At 42.1% G+C, this 19050-nt stretch overlaps 2 protein-coding genes across 7 annotated transcripts in view; one reads left to right on the forward strand and one right to left on the reverse strand.

The window, feature by feature from the left end:
- ARMC2 (armadillo repeat containing 2) overlaps positions 1 to 12176 on the forward strand; it is a 58515-nt gene extending 46339 nt beyond the window's left edge. For both annotated transcript variants that reach the window (XM_057390148.1, XM_057390149.1), the window contains 6 exons: positions 600 to 921; positions 2361 to 2483; positions 4255 to 4368; positions 5779 to 5911; positions 7538 to 7695; positions 11757 to 12176. In XM_057390148.1, the coding sequence (XP_057246131.1) occupies positions 600 to 921; positions 2361 to 2483; positions 4255 to 4368; positions 5779 to 5911; positions 7538 to 7695; positions 11757 to 11914 (1008 nt within the window). In that variant the 3' untranslated portion in view covers positions 11915 to 12176. The remainder of the gene's footprint in view (positions 1 to 599; positions 922 to 2360; positions 2484 to 4254; positions 4369 to 5778; positions 5912 to 7537; positions 7696 to 11756) is intronic.
- A 2991-nt stretch (positions 12177 to 15167) lies between these two features.
- Positions 15168 to 19050, reverse strand: part of SESN1 (sestrin 1) — a 78293-nt gene continuing 74410 nt past the window's right edge. For all 5 annotated transcript variants that reach the window (XM_057390152.1, XM_057390155.1, XM_057390153.1 and 2 more), the window contains exons 7-10: positions 18673 to 18785; positions 18252 to 18442; positions 17877 to 18021; positions 15168 to 16280 (exon numbers count right to left, since the gene is read on the reverse strand). In XM_057390152.1, the coding sequence (XP_057246135.1) occupies positions 16194 to 16280; positions 17877 to 18021; positions 18252 to 18442; positions 18673 to 18785 (536 nt within the window). In that variant the 3' untranslated portion in view covers positions 15168 to 16193. The remainder of the gene's footprint in view (positions 16281 to 17876; positions 18022 to 18251; positions 18443 to 18672; positions 18786 to 19050) is intronic.

The raw sequence follows: 19050 nt of genomic DNA on the forward strand, positions 1-19050 counted from the left end.
AGGTGAAAGARGAGGAACTGGGGAAATGAAGACTAGTGAATTTAGATTGCATTTCTGGTAAAAATCAGGAACAAATAATTCAGGTCTCTATAAGCAATTGGAATTAACAACAAAATGAGTGAGACCTAGCTTGCATTTAACAGTAACAAATCAACAGGAAGGAGTTYAACCTCTACAATCATTACCAGGCCTAGAAAATGTTGTGGTCTCTGCCCATCACAGCTGACATTTGCTTACATGAAAGATTAGTAAATTCTGGCCCATATGATTATTCTAGTTATATAAAGTGTGGTTTTAAGACGTTTTAAGATTACTGTGGGCTTGGTAAAAATAGATGACCTGTACTAAGTATATCCCATTAGTAATTACTCYAGTGCTATACTAGTTCTGTCAGATGTTTTTGATTTCTTCTGTAAATCAGGTTATGAAAATTGATGGCATAAAAATGATTTGTAGTTGCTGTGTTTGGCATTCCTTCAGTTGTTCTGAATATGCTTTTATCTGAATTGGGAAGCAAATGAAGTATTATCTTCTTTTTAAGCAGCTACCACCTTCTGCTGTTTCCGTGTAACATGGTTTGTTTATTTATTTTGTTGCAGGATATAGTTATCCGTATCATCTTCATTCTTGGTAATTTAACAGCAAAGAATAACAAGGCCCGTGAGCAAYTTTTTAAAGAAAAAGAAAGTGTTAACACCTTGACATCATTATTCCAAACCTACTATGAACTTGATTTGAGTACACAGAGATGGTACCATGATAGAAAAGGAAAAGGAAAAAACCACCTAAAACATCCTTCAGAAGCAGAAGATGTTCTGATAAAACTGATAAGAGTGCTGGCCAACCTCTCMATTCATCCCAGCATAGGAGCAGCTCTGGCAGCTGCCCATCCTGTTGTAGGATTACTTGTTACAGTTCTAGGTAATAAAATTTATCTCGTGTTTGTTATCTTCGTTTAGCCTGTAAGGAGAGTTTACGACTTTTCATTGCAAAAACCCCAAAGTCAATTGGCTGATATTCATGAACTGTTTTATGTTGAAGGCCTGTTTGAGACAGTGTAAGCATTGTTGCTTTGGTACTGACTTTTCAGTATCTGGGGAAAGATGTTGTAGAAATGTTTAATTCAATGATCAGATTTGCAGATATGATCATTAAAGATAAGAAAACAAATTTTATTTTAAACACATCTCACTGAGAGTTAATATATAAGGAAAGTTTGTTCTTATCAGATTCTACATAGATGCGTTTGGTGGTTCTGGGTTTTTTTTTAAGGTTTACATTTTCTGTGAGTGTTTTGGATTAAGTATTCTTGCTGTTCTCTGTACCCATAACTTTCAGCCTCATCAAAGAATTCTCTCTTACTTTTTTCTTCTTTTTCAGTCTTCCAACCTTTTATCATTTTCAGATGGAAGAGTGTCTCCCTCCAAATGGAGGATTAGGACTGCAGTTCCTTTRCCACTTACTGATCCCCTTGTAAATCTAATTATAGACCAGGCCTGGGTCTGTTCTCCCCCTAACAGAGTTTGGCTGTGACAAGATACATCTTAAACAGCTCAGTACATTTTACTGTGTAATGAGAACATTAAATATTATGTTAAGATAATGAACTTGATTGTATACTGTCTACCAGTCATGGGGGATTAGAGAAGTCAGACTCACAACTTGGTACTGTCATGGTTTGAAACTGCCTTAACGTCTTAATGATTGTGTAAGTGCTTTTGACCTTCAAAGATTCTCTTTGCCACCCCTTCCCTCCTCTTGACCACTGTGTCAGTCAGTTCATTACAAAATGTTCTCTCTCTCTGTGAACTTACCCCTCTTTTATTTCCTTCACTCTTTGCTTCTGAGGCCAGAAACCTCAGATGAGTAAGTCTTTCAGACTTTTACCGGAGTTAACATTCTGTCAGGAGCTCTAAGAGAAAAACCTTTCCAATATTGTTGAAGGGTTTTTTTAAATTTTTTCCAAGATATCTGACATTTCAGTATAATAGTTCTTGGCATTTCTCCATGTCTGTCACACAGCCCTGTTTCTGCATTCTCTCSTCAGTGCCATCTTAAAACAGCAAACAGGATCAGTAGCATGTCTTAACTAACTAGATGTTAAACCATGTTGCCTCAGTCACAATGATTTCTGTAAATTAATAATGGGAGAGAGTGGTTTTGTTTGCCATTTTTGGATCAGGTGTTCCTGTTAGCTCCTGCCATGTTACTGGACAGCAGAAGGGTTGACTGTAATAGTGGCCATGTAAGCTGTTACTCAGTTTGCTTCTGGGATTAATGCACTGCAAAGTTAGACTCATCTGTGTGTGTATCTCCATATGCATATGTTTTGGTTTTTTTTTATTTTTTTTAACTTTTAGAATACAAGTCAGTCGATGACTGTGAAGAGTTGGTCATCAATGCTGCAACAACAATCAACAATTTGTCTTACTATCAAGTGAAGGATTCTGCAGTTCAAGACAAGAAGCTACACATTGCTGAAAGTAAGGACTTTTAAACTAGTACTGTAMTATTTGTATAGCTTTTAGAAAGCAGGTATATTTTGACAACAGAAAGTAAAGACACTGATAACATTTTGTTGTATTATATTGCAGGAGTATGAAGTTTATAACGCTTCATTCAATAATGATTTTCCATTCTTTTGGAAAATATCTCTATGACTTACATGAAAATAGTTGGATTGTCCACAAAACCCCTTCTTTTCCTCCCCAGAGGAATTTGCAGTACTATTTTCTGTTCAGCAGTTCTTGCTAGATATGTTCAAAATCCATTTACCTGAACCAAAATAATCGTGTTGCTTTTTACTTCTCATCAGAGTATGTTACCTTACGTACCTGCAAAATTTGATTTCTGTATGTTTCTGGCTTATAAATCCATTTGCAACATTTTATTGTGTGATTCTCTCCCTTCTGACATYATGGACAACAATCAGTTATATGTAGGAACTGCAACTGACATCTGGGACTATTGTGTTAATGCTGAACAAAAGGTAGAGAGTCCGTGTCTCGCTCTGTCTAAATAGACAAGACACTGGGGAGGGACAAAACCTGAARTTCWCACAACAGGTAGAACAAGGAGTAGGAAGCAATATCCTGGCTGTCAGCTCAGTGCCCAGAGTGGTAGGCCTCATATTCTCTCTAGGTAATAGCTCTGCTGTTCTGTCACGACTCATTTTATGACCTAAAAGCCAGCTGCCTCTTGTTGCTGGTGAGRAAAATGGGGAAACAAATGACTTCTCTCCTGTTCTTGTTGGCATGTGGAACTAGTCCCATCACCTTCCTGAAGTGAGAAAAGAGGAAACCTTTTGATGGAAGGCCAGCAGGTTTTCTTCTCCAGGAGACATTTTGAGAATACTTGCTGTTTGATATAAGTGGTGGATAAAAGCACTTCAGATGTCTCTTTAAGACAAGTTCAAGGTGTGTTCAGTATTGCAACAATCAGAGGCAGAAGTAATGGGAACAAAGCCAACCTCTCTTCTACTTTTTTTTCTCTCGCTCTTGTCTTGTATGAACGGTTAAGGGTGGACTTACTCAAATCCTCTGTATGGTGGACTGATTTCAGTGCTTTGCTTCATACTCACAGAAGACTGATAAATGTAACTTCTGTAACGTCACTCATCTGCCATGCACCAAAATCTTCCATGATGGTAGCGCTTCCTAGGAAATACTGAAGGTCTCATTCCCACTGCTGAAGTCACAGGCCAATCAAATGTGAAACTACTGAGCAGGAGAGCAGCAAGGAAGTGAATGTTTCAGATTGGGACAATATTAAGTAGCTGTTCAGAGAAAATGTATTTGCTTGTTATAGCAGCACTGAGAGAAAACAGAGCTAATGTCAGAAAATAATTTGAGTTTTAGGAGACATCCCACCATAAGACCATCTGTTCAGGATCTAAATCAAGTCTCTTATATATTACATTTTTTTTATTTTGTCTTCCTCGATTTTCACATGAGCCCACTCAAAACTGCATTACCAAACTGGCCCCCATTATTACAGCCATGCTTAGACTGTCTCCATAACTCCTCGTTTGTTCCTTTGCATTGGGTCCCATATTGTGAAAGTCCTACACAATTTCATTCTCGTTCTACCATCAGCTCACCCCCTTTGCTGCCCCCAGACAGACAGATAACTGCTCCCATTTATTGCATTTATCACTGTTGCTGTTTGCATTCTGATACTCACTGATAAAAAGCCAACCATGTATTTGTGATTTACAAGTAATTATTTTTATCTAATTTCTCTGCAAACCAATAGAGCTTTTAAAGCTGTTAATGAGTGACAATATGGATGCAGTTGTGGAGGCCGTCAGAGTCTTTGGCAATCTTTCCCAGCATCATGAGATCCGTGACTTCATCATGCAGAAAAACAGTGAGTTACTTTTGCATTTGTAGGAGTTCTATTTTTAAATGTCCACGGTTCTAAAAAGAAAAGATTGTTAATAAGCTGTCTCAGTTAAAGGGTAGAAGCAATCTTCCCTGATGTTTTGCAAATTAGGCAAACATTAGAATCCAGTAAYAGTCGTTATAAACACCATTTTATTTCAGTTTCATTAGAGTGAAAATAYTGGAGTAGGAAAAATATGCCATGGTGCCAAGGTTAAGTCTTACAAAAACTGATTTTCCTAAAGATTCAAATTTTGAACTTTCTCTTTACTCAAATTGCTTTTCAGTTCCTAAGATTAATAGTGATATTAAATGAAAATCCGGCTAAATTCTTGTTTAAGTTAATAATCCCAGATTTTTGATTCCTATATTGGACAGCTTGGTTAGCCCTTTGTAACATGCAGTTAGGATGTTTGACTGCCTCAGCAAAGACCTCCTGTTTACTTCTGGGTGAAGAAGGATACAAGTCTTGTCAAATCCTTTTGCTTTGGGTATCTAAAGAGCTTTGGAGGAAATGGCAACTCTTTGCTCTTCACAGAAGGTGTGTCATCATCTTAATTAAGCACCAGTTCAGTCTAATTTTTTTTTTTTTTTGGTCACCCTCTTGGTGCTGAAAGTGAGGTGATCATGCCACAATATGCAACCCTTTATTTCAAGGGTGGCACATCACCGTATTTGGAGGAGAAGGGAGGAGTAACCCTTAGGTGGCTGCTGGTGAACAGTCTCAGTCAAAGGGCTAAATTTTCCAAYTGGGGGAGCCTGTGGTATCAGTGTGCCAAGTTCTGGAATTGCTGAGAGGCTTCCTCTCTATGAGGCCAGGCTGGCACCCTGGCTGGGGTTGTCCCCATCGCTCCAGAGTCAGTGCCAGCAGGTGCTGTGGGACACTGCATGTCCAACACCTGCTCCATGCCTGGCTCTGGTGGGAGCCACAGGCTSCTGCGCTTCCAGCTGGACTTGGTGCAACCTGGAACTCCTGGGGCAACCCTGCCACTCACAGGGGAAAGAACTCTGAGTGCCAGATGCCAAATCCTTTCAGTTTCTGCTGACTCTGTGATTGAAAGGAGGGTGATACTTTCAAGAAATAAGCTGCAATTCAGTTTGGTCAACTTATTCTCTTCTGACAGGATTTTCACATTTCTTTAGTGTATTTTTATTACTGCAATTTTGCATTTGTTGTTTTAGAGAACGTTCAGCATGATGTTACTCTGTCACATGCATCCTCTACAAATGTCACAGTAGTAGCTACAAGGGTCAATTTCTGGATAGGGTATCCTACATTYGGCTGCTTTCTAAGTATTTGCTAAGTATTGACTGCATTTTTAATAAGTATGTTGTGATGCCATTTGTATGGTAAGTTCATCTTCACAGTGGTATTGTTTCCTTCTCTACAATCCAGTATACAAGTTCATGATTACTTTGCTCGATTCCAAGAAGCGAGATGTATGTTTTTTTGCCTGTGGAGTTCTGCTCAATCTCACAGTAGATAAGAACAAACGAGCTTTTCTGATGGAAGAAGGAGGAATTGGAAAGTAAGTTCTTGATTGAGCTGGAGAAAAAGGCARTTTTGAGTAGTTTGATCAAAAAGTTTCAATTGGATTCTTTTTTACTGGGGCCAGTAGCTTGTAATAAAGATAGCAGATGTTCAGCATCTAAAATTTTTTGAGAAAGAGCCTTTCACATAAACCAAACCGCACAGAGTAATCTCCCAAAGATCCTTGTTGATGTGCACAGCAGAGGGTACCATAGAAGAAAGCAGCTAAGGCACAGCTTAGCAGCAGCTGCTTATGCTCCACTCACCTGGGTCCTGYGTGGGCTACAGTTAACAGCGCAGTCAGTCCCCAGTGTATCCCCTGTAAGTGTGAAAATCCTTCAGGGACTGATATCCCACATGGTCCCTTGCAACTTTTGTAACCCCTTGGTACTGTAGGGGAAACTACCAGGTGATGTGGCCATGGCTCCGCAGAGAGCAGCTCCTGAGTCTCCTCTCTGTGAGTTCAGGTTTAAGGCACTGATACTGGAAGGGATATTAGACCTTGAAAAACCACTGTGCATGTAACACTTTTGGCTTTGATGTCAGATAATAGCGGATCCAGCTGAATTGGAGCGACATGCAGGATCATGTTCCCATGCTCRTAAAGCAGTTGGTACAGCCCATACTTATGAAACAATAAGCCTCACTTTGAAACGCTTTCCTGTTCATACATCATATAATCACTTTATTATACATTGCAAACAATGCATACTCTGCTCATCTTTCCTTCCCATGTTCTGGTTAACTTACAATATAAAGCTGAAAAAAGGAGAATAAAAATAATTTGCAGGCAAATTGAATAATAAATGTGAGGAAGTTCTATTATATTCTGTAGCCTGTAGAATCGTATAAATTCGGAGTTTTCTATACTGTGTCTAAAAATTTGGGAGGGAAAGAACAAAAAACTGTAACAGCATGGAATGAATCTAGAGAATTTGGAAGTAATTGTTAAGGAGATTATCCTTACCATACCAAATCAACTATATGGATTTTTGGAATTGAGGTTGTTGTACCAATATATAGTGGCTCTAACAAAATAGGGAATTAGTCTCATCAGAGGGTTAAACTTAAAAAAATTAGGGCAAGTTCTTTTGGCTTTTCATTACATGCTTCCTRTTGTTCCACAATGACTGCCTGCAGAAAGGAGAAAAAAGAAAACCTCTCTTTGGGTGCTCTTGAATTACTGTAACTTTCAGCCACACCTGAATATAATAGTTATCCTGTGTTCCCTTTACTAATCACCAGRTTGCATTACAATCTCTGCTTTAGTGATACCACAGATTTGGGACAGTCACAGATTGTAATGAAATTTGATGGAATTTTGGTGTCTTTTAAATGGTTCCATTTGCAAAGCATGTGAGTGAAATTGGGTTAGAAAGTTACAGGGGATGGGCAGCTGCAGGCAGGCACACACACGTGGAGGCAAAAGGCAGATTCACATCCTTAGGGAGCTAAATGAAAAGGGAAAAGTTGCTGAGGAAGAAAGTAGCACCTGAAGTTTATTAATGTAAAATTTTCCTGTAAACTTCCATGGAATGTGCTTACATTTCTAGACTGCCAGATTTTGAAGAGCTTAGGAGAAAATTCCATKGAACAAACCACTGTTTTTGTTTGGTGCTGACAGACTGGTTGACTGCTTACAAGAYTTTGGGCCGGCAGACTGGCAGCTCTCGTGTTTGATCTGCAAAACCCTGTGGAACTACAGYGAGAACATGACAAGCACGGCCTCCTGCTTCGGAGGAGACACCRACACACTGCTGGCACTGCTCACGTCACTTTTAGGTGAGACTCATGGTCCTGGCCTCTTTTCCTCAATAAAAGAAATGGAAGGAGCAAAACCAGAGCAGGATTAGTTTGGGTGGGAAGTGTGTCCTGTAGCTTTCAGTGGTTGATCAGTGTGGACTGTCCAGCAGCACAGTGGTCTCTGAGCAGCACACTCCAGGCTCCCTGGGGATCATGGCATTTCYGGGGTGCAGCAGGCTGACCTTTCTGCCTGGTCACCCTTCCTTTTCTCTCCATGGCTTCCTTGTGGACAAGGACAACATCCTGACCATTCCTCATCTGTTCCCTAAAGCCAGGGATGGTGTGCTCATTGCTCCACAAGGCTGAAAAGTGAATTTTAGGACCCTGATTTGCTTACCCAGGGGAGTCTTTTCATCTGGACATTTACTTTTGCTTCAAATTTTACGAAGTTTAGTGGCTGTGTAATAGTCCTCTAGTCAGTATATGTAATTTTCCTCCTTTATTTTTTGAACACTGCTTTGCTTAGGATTTTGTTTTGAGGTCACTTGCAATTATCTTTTTTWAAAAAATCTTTAAAATAGAAATTAAATTTAAGGAAACTAACTGGTTTTGATTCGGTTTTAATTGGAAATTGATTAAAGATGTATATGTACTGTCAGACCCAGACAGAACRTGAAATCTAGGTGGTCTCTTTTGTTGCAAACAATCAGAAAAGTGGGTGGATTTGTGAGGATTTTTTTCCAGTTACAGCAGAATTACTGATATTCACTGTTGTAGTAGTTCCTTGTATTACATTCCTTGCTATGATGGACTGGATCTTAATGTGAGCAGTAATTCCATCTATTTATCTGAAAATAGGAGTGTTTCAAGGTTATTACTTCACTTTTTGACATTCTGCAAGAGACTTGCAAACTTTACAGCCAAATCATGCTTGAATTTTCTGGTACACAGTGAGGGATATATATCTTTGTTTTTGAAAATACATACGTATTTTTTCCTCTGCATTTAACACTGATTATTCCAGCAATTGATTTGACTTGCAGAGTCTAGGCTGGATAGCAATTGTAACTCTCAATTAAATAGTATAACTTCCATGAACTGGAAGTTCTTGTACAATTGTAATTGCAGTTACAATTGTGATTGTAATGCAGCTGTAATGGTAATTAATTAGGAATAGGTTAGAATTAAATCAGAAGGCCAGTCTTTCTTCCTACTGTAGTCAGAACAGGAGCTGTAGAAAAAGCACATCTAATTCATTGGATCTGGTTCCTCTGTGTGCAGAAAGCCAACAAACCTCAGCAGTAGCAGCTGGTTAATATTGTCCTACATCTTCCTCCTGCCATTGTGTCCAGTAACAGCCTTGAACCGTCATTGCTCCGATTCTATCATTCAGGAAGCAGGAGGCAACTGCTGACAGCCAGRGAACTGTACTTGAGCGTCAGCACACCCTCAGGAAGCGGAAAAAGTGGAGCATGGCACAGCAGACACCTCACTTCACCTGCTGTGCATGGCCTCCTCCCCTTATTTTTCCCTTCCCTATCTGGCACAAGATGACAAAAGATACGAGGAAGCCAAAGGGGAATGGAAATAGCCTGAAAAGATGATGTGTCCAGGAGAAAGGTTGAACAAAAAGCACTGTTTGTTTTTTTTTTTACCCCTGCCTGATCCCAGCAGCCTAGGATGCAGTGGCCCTGCTTTCCAAGGGCGCTTGTCATTCACCTTCTTTCAGCTGCTCTTGAGTTTGATGTCACTGCTGGCTCAGAACTTCTGGAGGCTGCTGTGCCCAGGCCCTCCCCAGCAGCAGTGGAGATGAGCTTCTGTSTTGGGATCATTCTTCTGTTTGGTCTTTCAGTGAAATCCCTTTTCTTTCTCTCTCCAGATGTTTTCTTCTGATGACTTTTATCTCCACTATCAATTCAAGGAAGTTGTTTTGGAAGCTCAGTCCATGTCAACTCTGACATGACAATGACAGGAGCTTCCAGGGCTCCTGGCCCCTGTCTTGCTGATGTGTTTCAAGGATGAGCAGCCCCTCCAGACTGCAGGAATCTGCACTCCAGTCTCCAGTTTCCCCCACAGTGTGCAGGCCCAGTGTGTTTGTCTAGTTCCTGGGCTTGCAGCCAGCRCATATGCTCTTTGGCCAGGACCCAATATTGCTGGTTTTTGAGGAGAGTCGTGGGAAAATTGAATTATCTGAGGATGCACAGCTTGCCTGTGGAACACTGATCCTTGCTGATCCACGGCGTTATTCACGTTCTGCTTTGGGAAATTTACTGTTCCAGTTCAACACTTCAGCTTTGAACTGCTTCTGACCCTTGTTCTTGTAGGCTGGAATTCTTGACCTCAGTGATTCCATAAATATTCAGTCAACTTCTGGGGAACACAGCTGTCTAATAAAAGGGAGAAATGTCTCTTGCTGTGTGTTAGAAGAGAGTTAATTTGGGTAGAAGAAAACAGGAGTAGGCAAAGCAATTCTTCTTGAAAACAAACCCTGTAATCCCTTATTTTCCACATCAGGGTCTCTGGCTTCTCTGCTGCTGAGAYTGATTTTAGGTATGTTACTTTGTGTTACTTTGCCATTGATAGGACAAGAGCTAATGGGCACTGGTTGCAGTAAGACAAAATTCCAACTAAAGMTTAGGAAAAGAGATTTCCATCATGGCAGGGGTTAAGCCCTGGAACAGGTTGCTGTCCTTGAGGGTGTTCAGTACTCGACAGTGTATGGATCAGAGCAAACTGATAAATGGTTTGGAAAAAAACCTCTGCTCCAAAAGTTTCTTCCAACCTAAATTATTTTATTATGTAATCAAATACAGATCTGATGTCTGAGGCTGGATTTTATCTCTGATTACAGGTTTTCTTTCTGCAGAGGTATGATACCCTTCTTGAAAGAGCGGGTGGGTTTTTTCTTCTTTATTTTATTTCAGAAAGACTCTAAATGGCAACTTCTTATGCAGAATCCCTTTTGGAATCTCTCTCACAATCAGCATCTCTGTCATTTTGGTGGTTACAGTGTAGTGGCACAGAAGGCGAGTGCTGTTTGCAGTGGCTGGTAACTTTGTATGAGCTGGAGCCCATCTCCACACACAGGAATGTCATTTCTGCCTTCACACCTGTCTCTGCACATGCCAGAGCATCTATTGAAGAATCTATTTTCTACACAAAGTTTGACTCTAAATGTGGGTAACTGAAGTTTCTCTCCAGCCCCAAGTCACCTTTACCTGCTGGGACTGTGCAATGAGCTCCCTTAGAGAGTAATTTATTTAACACATTGTAAATCTGATGCTCTTTCATAGGGTAGGCCAAAGGTTAAGTCACACTGCCCATTTGGAGCAGGATTCCACCTTCATTCTAGGTCTATTTGTGGCCTAAAGCCTGTCAAATATCCTTCTGTTAAACTATATGAAAACATTTTTTCAGCACAAGCAGTTGTGTTTGTGGATTCCTGATTCAGGAGAATGCTTCTGCTTGCAGACAGATTTCTGTTTTCTCCAAGAGTTTGTCTCTTTGCCACATCCAGTGCCAAGCAAAATGGAAGGGGAATAATGAGTGATGACTTCCTTTCATTCCTAACACTGCTTGTCTTTAATAAAGACTGCGCTGTTGTTTTATTTTTGAAATTTGTGAGGAAGGGAGGGCATCAGTAATACAATAACTAGTGTGGTTCGGGTTCCTTCAGTGTGATAGTAGACAGAGCTTGAAAGAGTCTCCAGATTAGCAGAGCAATTTGTGACAGGAAAAACGTASTTGTAGTTAGATGAATGGATTGCTTACCTTAGCAAAACTGCTGTGGGTAATGTTAAACCTGAGTTACTTTCCAGAGTGACAGTCACAGTAAATGCTCAATCTTGGAGACAGTTTTTGTCTCGGCCACACCTGTGAGGTGTGAGAATAAGCCTACAGTATCATTTTCATTGTTTTACTGACCTCACCRTCCTTTATTTTCAATTATATACTAAGTCCCTCAGTGATGCTTAACTTAYCTTAAGTGCAGTTGTTTTTAAGCCATCAGCATACCCAGCTGGTAAGCTTTATGTGTCATAGAATACACAGTTAAGTGTATTTTTATTTGGAACTGAAGACAATATTTTCCTTGATTACAGATGAAGAGGTAGAGTTGGATTGCAGCCTCGACAGAGAYATAATGGACTGCCAAAGAGTATATTGGGAAAGAGAGTTCAAACCCGTGGCAGAAAAACTTCTTGACAGAATTCAAAGCCATCACTCCTTTCTTCCAGCTGAGCCTATCACTTCATTTTAATCAGTTGGTTTTTTTTGTGGTGTAAATTGTATAGCTTTGTATTTCTAATATACCTGTACATTGCTATTGGTAAGGTTGTGGGAGAGAATGGCTATTTAAAAAAAAAAAAAAAAGGTCAGAAAAGTCTGGCATTTATGTACTGGGTGCTATCTTTTGAAGAGCTTGTGTGGAATTTTTGCATGTGTAATTAATTTTTACAATATACTTGAGCTGATGAAGCAGCTGTTCCATGTAACTTGTCTAGTAATTGCATCATTCCTTGACTGGGAAAATGAAACAAAAGTATTTGCTGAACTTCTGATTTKTAAGAGGTAAGTTACGAGTGAGAACTCAGAGCTGTGTGGTACCAAAAATGCTGTGCAATCCAGAATAATGTTGTGTGACAGGAATTATATCTCATCTACAGATCTTGACACACTTCTACCTTACTTCTGTGACTGAGTAGCCCAGGTGCTGTTTGGGTATTGTCCTGTGTTCTTCATGAGCTTCACTCTTCAGATTGAATGCTGGGGTCAGGGTGGCCACCCCGCTTTCCTTGGGAGATTCCCCTTCCTTCTGACACTGTGGGGTAGGGTCTAGGGTATCCCAGCTAATCCAGCTGCTCCCTTGATGCGTTTGGGATATGGGTCCAGCTGTGCTGGTCTTTCCTGAATTGGGATTTCACATCTTAAGGCGAAGCACCCATATCCCTGGTGTGTCAGAGATTTTGCCTTCTTTCAGTGCTCCCACACACCCAGGAACCGCCTCTGCTTCTCAGACTTCTTGGCCAGCTGTCTTCCTGAACCTGTGTATCCATCCATGGGACCAAAACAGGCCTCTTTCTTCCTGTTCCTCCTGCCTGCTGCTGGCKTGTTTATTGCTCAGTTTTCATCCTTCCAGCAGTAACAGTCCATGCTTGTTGCCCATGGATTAGCTCAGCAGGCGCATCGCTGGCCTGGAGCATTAACAGCCCAGTTGGCCWCAGCAGGCTTTACAGGCCTGACCTATTTCTGGCTTTTCTGACCTCAGATTACTAAGAATAAATTGCTGTGCTGGGGCTGCCGGGCTCCTGCTCCCTGGGGTCAGCAGCGTCGCACCATGCTGCTACAGCAGGAGCGGCTCCAGCCTGGCAATCCTGGGACAGGCTGGAGGAATTTGTTGTTCTGAGGCAGCAAGTCAGAGCTCTGTTTGTGGCACTGTTCTCTGTACCTTTGGTAGTGCCCAGGCCTCTGCCTCCAGGTGAGGAGAGGAAGTGAGAAGGGCRGGGAGACATTTTTCTAGTTTAGATCGCTGCTTTTACCGGTCAGGGGAGGGGAGATTTCATGGTCCAGATTTTGGGAGGAGCAAGGATGCAACTTCAATGAAAGTGAAAAAATTTGTTGAATTCTTTGTGTCTCAGCAGCTCAGGTGTTAYTTGTACCCAGCAAGGCTCAGCTCTGCAGTGAGTGGCTTTGGGACCTTGTGTGGTGGCAGCCTCTGKCACTGCAATSCACAGGAGAGAATTGCTCAGCAGTTCAGTGTGGTTTGGCTCCAACAACAGCTCTGCTGAGCTCAAAAATATCTCAATTATCATCCCTTCTTTAGCCATTTTAATTTTAGCTGAAGGGATGATAAATGGCTTCAATGTCCCATTTGTTTGTGGGAGAAAAGAATGGATTTGCTGTGGGAGAGTRTTAAAGAAAGGATGATGGGTAAGTAGTCCCTGTGGGGAGGGAGCTGGAGGCATTTGTTCTTGGCATTTGCATCACAGCAAGGCAGGCAAACACCCGGCTGTGCAGGGCAGGGTGGGGGCGCTGGAAAAGGCCCCGTGGCCAAGCCCTGTCAGCAGGGCTAATCAGAATTGACAAGGGCTGAGTCTCTGKCAGAAGGCAGCCGAAATTGATGGCTGCCTCAAGTCAAGGTGGTGTTTGGGCAATTAGGGTTCGTTCAAATAAGACACTAATTATGTCAGTTATTACTGATCAAACTGTAACCAAGGGCCTGGAGCACCATGTCCTGCAGCACAGGGCAGAGCTGGGGCTCCTGGACCCCTCCTGTGTGCGAACTCTGGCCTTTGCTTCAGGAAGAGGCACGTTCAGRCAAACTGGATAGAGAGGGCAGTGCGGGACTGAGCACCTGCAGCAGAGCCCTGCAGTGGCTCCCATCAAGCTTCACCAGCGTGTCTTTCTCTGGAAAAAAACCTGTGGGTAGGAAGAAGGCCCAGAATGCTGGAATTCAGGTGTGTTCTTACAGCATCTATCATTTGGTGTCTCTGCCACAGCCCTCAGTGCAGCAGCTCTCTCGTGTCCMGGAGCCCATTCCTGTTCTCCCTTGGGCAGAGGTGCCAGCACTGCAGCTGAGGGGCTCAGAGGCTGCTGCACTTCACAGCCACGGGCTGGGACTCTGCTGGAGCTACCCAGGACTAGTGGGTGCAGAGKCAGGAGTGCCTGCAGGTTGTGGCTTGTGCTCTGATGGCAGCTGTGAAGCCACTCACACACAGATATGCTGCTTGAAAAGAGAGAGGGCACGTGCATGGGGCTGGAGAGCATAGGATGGAAATGGTCACTTCAGGTTTCTTGGAAAAATTAATGTCTACCTTTGACCTCAAAAAGCACACTGAGGCGCTGCACAAACTCCATTCACAGMCTGGAAAGGCACAGCTCAACTGTACAATGCCCTTAAGACAGGAAAGTTTTGCTCTGTTTTTGGAACATTAAAAATCCTGTATTTTCAGTTAGGAGGAAGCACCAGATGCTTCCTGTTAGTCACAATTTTTGACAGTTTATTAATCTTTCTCCCCTAGCTCTTTTTAGATATTTTAGCTTCTTGGACTGTAAACTTAAAACAGTTCTCAGAAGGTTCTGCAGAAAGAGAAACCAGTCTGACTCAAAACCCAGGCCAGGGGACAGAAATCAAACTGATTCTGCTTGTGGGTTTGGGAAAATTCATTTCACACAATAGGATCAGCTTAGTTGGAAAGGACCCATTAGCATCATCGAGTCCAACTTCTGGCCCTGCACCAGACACCCTGCACAAKAATCATCCCTTGTGCCTGAGAGCTTTGTCCAAATGGGTGAAAATAYCTGCAGTACAGAAGAGGTGTTCCCACTACAGTATTAGATCAAGAGCTTCACTATATTTTTAAACTTCTCCCCCCATTTTAGACTCAGTCAAAAAATTCACAGCTTGTGATTTTAAGTATGTTTGCTCAGTTACTGTTTCAAATGTTTTTAAATCGTCTCAGAACCAGTAAGAACAGACGCTTAAAGTTAAACCACACAGAAACACCAAGAGAAAAAGTTGTTACCTTTATTTCAAAAATAACCAGTAATACTGACAAATTTAAAAAGCAATTCACACTCATACAAAAGTATTCATGTGTTCTCCAAAACCACTGTATATTAAACGTCAGCATTTTAATCACGTTTTGATTTACTAAAAATAGATGTTTTTTAGCCTAGTTATTTAAGCAACTGCAAAAATCATTAAGACCAGCGTTGGGCATGTAATACAGTAGGACTGTTTGGCAGTCTAGAACAACATTCCCACACCTTGTCCTAGCTCCTTCTTGGTTCATCCATGAAAAAGAGGACAAGAAGCTACTCAATACTTTTTGTAGGTAGAGCTCTATATAGTTCTGAGGACTCTAGTCCCCTTCTTTCCATAGGAAGACCATTGCACTTTGGAGCACACRAAATAATGGTGAACAAACATCCTRTTTTTAAGGCTAAACTAGTTGAGAAAATTGACTGCTATCTTTCAAATTATCAGTGTGGACAGAAGAGGTTTAGTTCTGATTAAACAGGGAATCTAAATAACAAGGCGTTTTTGAAACCACACACAATAAAGGCTCAGACAACAGCAGTGCTCACTTTCACTTCTAGCTTAACTGAACAGCCTGGGTCTGTTCACTCCACCTGCACAAATAGCAGCATCAAGATTCTCTAAAATTATTCTCGTAGGGAAAGCAAATGTCATCAAGGCCCAGTTCTTTTTGTGCTCCAACTCCCGCGGTGTTTGCCTTAACACAAGATCTACGTATCTATCGTTTGCTATATTGCCACAAGTTCAGAGAATGTCCCGGGCTGTCTAAAGCCAGAATACCATGAGCAGGCAGCACTTCTGCACAACCCTGTCAACTGCCAAGCGTTCACTGCCCAGTGGCAGCAGTGATATTCCATRTAGGAAATAGCTGAAACTAAAGGAGTTATGGCACAATGGGCATCTTAACTTAGAGCTACTGTTGGTCCTGAGGCTTTGTATCTTCCTCTGCCCTACTGCAGCTGCAGAACATTCCAACGTCAACAGGCAGCCGGAGACATCAGGTCATATAGCGAGTAATAGCTCTCAGAGCATAAAGTAGTTCGGCTTGCATCCGAGCTTCTACCAGAAGCAAATTTACATGGACCTTCAGGAGAGAGAAGAAGGTACTTTAGCACATGTTCACCATTACATGCCGCYGTCAAAGGAAGCCTCGGGGCTGTGGGTGTTGTGTTGGTGCAGCAGCAACAGCAGCAGAGCACTGCGTGCGTCACCACCCAGGCCACCAGATCTCGCAGTGGAGCTCACTGAGAGGGGCAGAGGGACGAACACAACTCCTGCCACTGTGGCACAGAGTGGCACCAGCTCACAAGCACACCTAAGGCAGGGTCAGGTCCACATGAAGTGGAAATCATTGTTTAGCAGACCAGCTGTTTTAGCTGGAAAAAAAGACAAGCTTTCAAGCATGCAAGCCCTTCTTCAGAAGCCCAATATGCATAGCTTGTTCAATTTTAGCTTAATTAGGTGAGTGATTAAAGGCAGAAGAGCAGTGGGTACCTGCAGAGCAGAGGTGAGTGTTAGCAGAGGTGACAAGGCCATTTGTCCCTGGGGACAGAGAAACATACAGGCAGTTACCACCTGAACAAGAATGAGTGGTTGGCCAAGGTGAATCACCAGGAAAGATCTCCAGTGCCATWAAACTGCTATCTCTACTGCAGCACAGGTGTTCAGTAGCTACTGGAGGTAAGAATTTTAGTTCCCCAGCTCATCTCCTCAATGCCTTTACTCTATTTCTTTGAGGATGAGATCAGAAACTGTGTGGGGGAGGGTGTGAAAGTACTTTCTCACTAATAGCAGGTTGCTGTGACTTTGCTCTGGCACGTAAGGGCTCTGTGTGGTTTCATTTGCATGATCTCTGTGAGGATGTACGGTTATTGCATTCAGAGACATGTATGTGAATCAGCCTTGGATTTGGATGGCTATGGAGATGCAAAGTTTTGGGCTTTAAAGAAGGATCTGTGTTCTTGAAAAGCTCAGCTATCAGTCTAACCAACACATGGGCAAGTATTTTACGTGAACAACCGTCAATCATTGTAGTTATAGGATCCTGTTTTAAGGGGTTTATCAAGAACTAGAGCCTCTAATGATATGAACACAAATGATTTCTGCATCCTGATGTTTCAACATTAACTGAGGCCAAGAAGTATCCTTCCAATGAAAAGCTGGAGAATACAAACATAATGGATTCAACATCTGAGAATGAACAGCAGGAAATGTGACTCTGGGAGGTGCAATTCAGACTAACTCAGTATCAGAGGCTCTAGGCTTTAACAAACTGCGTTGCGGTTATCCATTCCAGAAGGACCAGGGGACTGGAAAGACCCTGGACTAGCCAGAGAACTGCTCCAGGTCTGCTGCCAAGGGATGGATGTATCTCACATCACTTCCCTGCCACCCTGGGATAGAGGCAGCACCAACTGCAGTTGAGGTGAAGCTGTACCATTCTCGTGTCTAACCCCCCACACTGCTTAGAGCTTGCACGGTCCATGTCAGCTGTTAGCCAGCAAACATGCAGGAGGAAAGGGGAAATTGCTTCAGCCTGGGAGCATGATGCTTCCTAAGGACTTGAGTCAGTGCAAGCAGAGCCCCGGTGACATCAGCTAAAGCTTAAGCTTTGGTGGCTGTCAGGGAGGCAATGATCTGGGGGCCCGTGGCTGTCCCTCAGCATGCATGCCAACTGTACCTTCTCAGAGTGTTCAAACTGCCTCCAGAAGCTATCATACATTCTTTTTGTGGTCTTTTCAGGAGTGCAAACCACAGTCTTGATATAAACTTTAAAGCTGCGGTCCAACAACTGATTAATTTCACCATAGTCATAATCATCGTATCTGTTTGGAATTGAAAGAAAAACACTTTCATTTTCAAGCTGCAGGTATTTCACTTGCATTGTTTCCTAAGTTCCCATGGCAAAATAAATTACTGGGTAATTTGTAGCATTAATGGCCCTCCCCCATAAAGAAAAATATGCTTAAGAAATACATGTCTGCTTCATAAATAGTTCTGATTCAACTTAAGAAAGAAAATCCAAGGTGTTTAGAACAAAAACAGTAAAACTGACCTTATTCCAAACATACAATGAATATAGTTCCAAATAGCTCGTCTTAGCATTGAGGTATCCACATCTTTGTGCATGGCCATTGTGTTGTAAGTCAGATTATAAGCAATATGGAACTTCTCATCCAGTAGTTGTCCCACATCTGGATAAAGACGGTTCACCAAGGAGTAGCCATGGTCTTCCCAGGAATAATCCTTAGAAAATGCAGAATAGACCATTTCAGAAATGAACTTGTGAAGACCCAAAGCTTTAATGCAGTAATTGATCTCAGGGCAGATAATCCATTGTGGSATGGGGGTTGTTCATTTGCTCACTTTAAGCCTCACTCATGGACAGTGAGAGCACAGCCATTTCCAGGGYTGGTATCTGGCACAATGAACAGGTTGCTCCCTAAGCCTCCTGGCAGCAGCCCCCAGCCTTTTACCTGAACACGAAAGGTGGGCACGTGCATTCCRTGTCTGGAGAAGTCTTTGTAACCATAGCTGGTATCCTCAAAGTGACGAGACACATCTCTTGTTGCTGCAGATTCTTCATCTTCTGTTAATGTCAAACAGAATTTCACACAATTTTGGTAAGAATGTACTGCAGGTGTACAAGCAGAACTGCAGAAGAATGGGTCTCTGTGCTTTTTAACCAAATACAATCCCACTGGACTACCCGTATTAAGATCCTCTAGAACAGCTCCGTTTTCAGAGCAGCTATGGTGTTCAGAGGCAATTCCATGAAAAACACTCAGGTTCTTTCTTACAAACGTATTTTCTTCCTTCTGTTGTGCAGCAGTGTTCACCCTATCCCCTAAGTC

The sequence above is a fragment of the Malurus melanocephalus genome, unplaced genomic scaffold (assembly GCF_030028575.1).
Source record: "Malurus melanocephalus ecotype Western Australia unplaced genomic scaffold, MMel_1.1 scaffold_23, whole genome shotgun sequence".
Lineage (NCBI taxonomy): Eukaryota > Metazoa > Chordata > Aves > Passeriformes > Maluridae > Malurus > Malurus melanocephalus.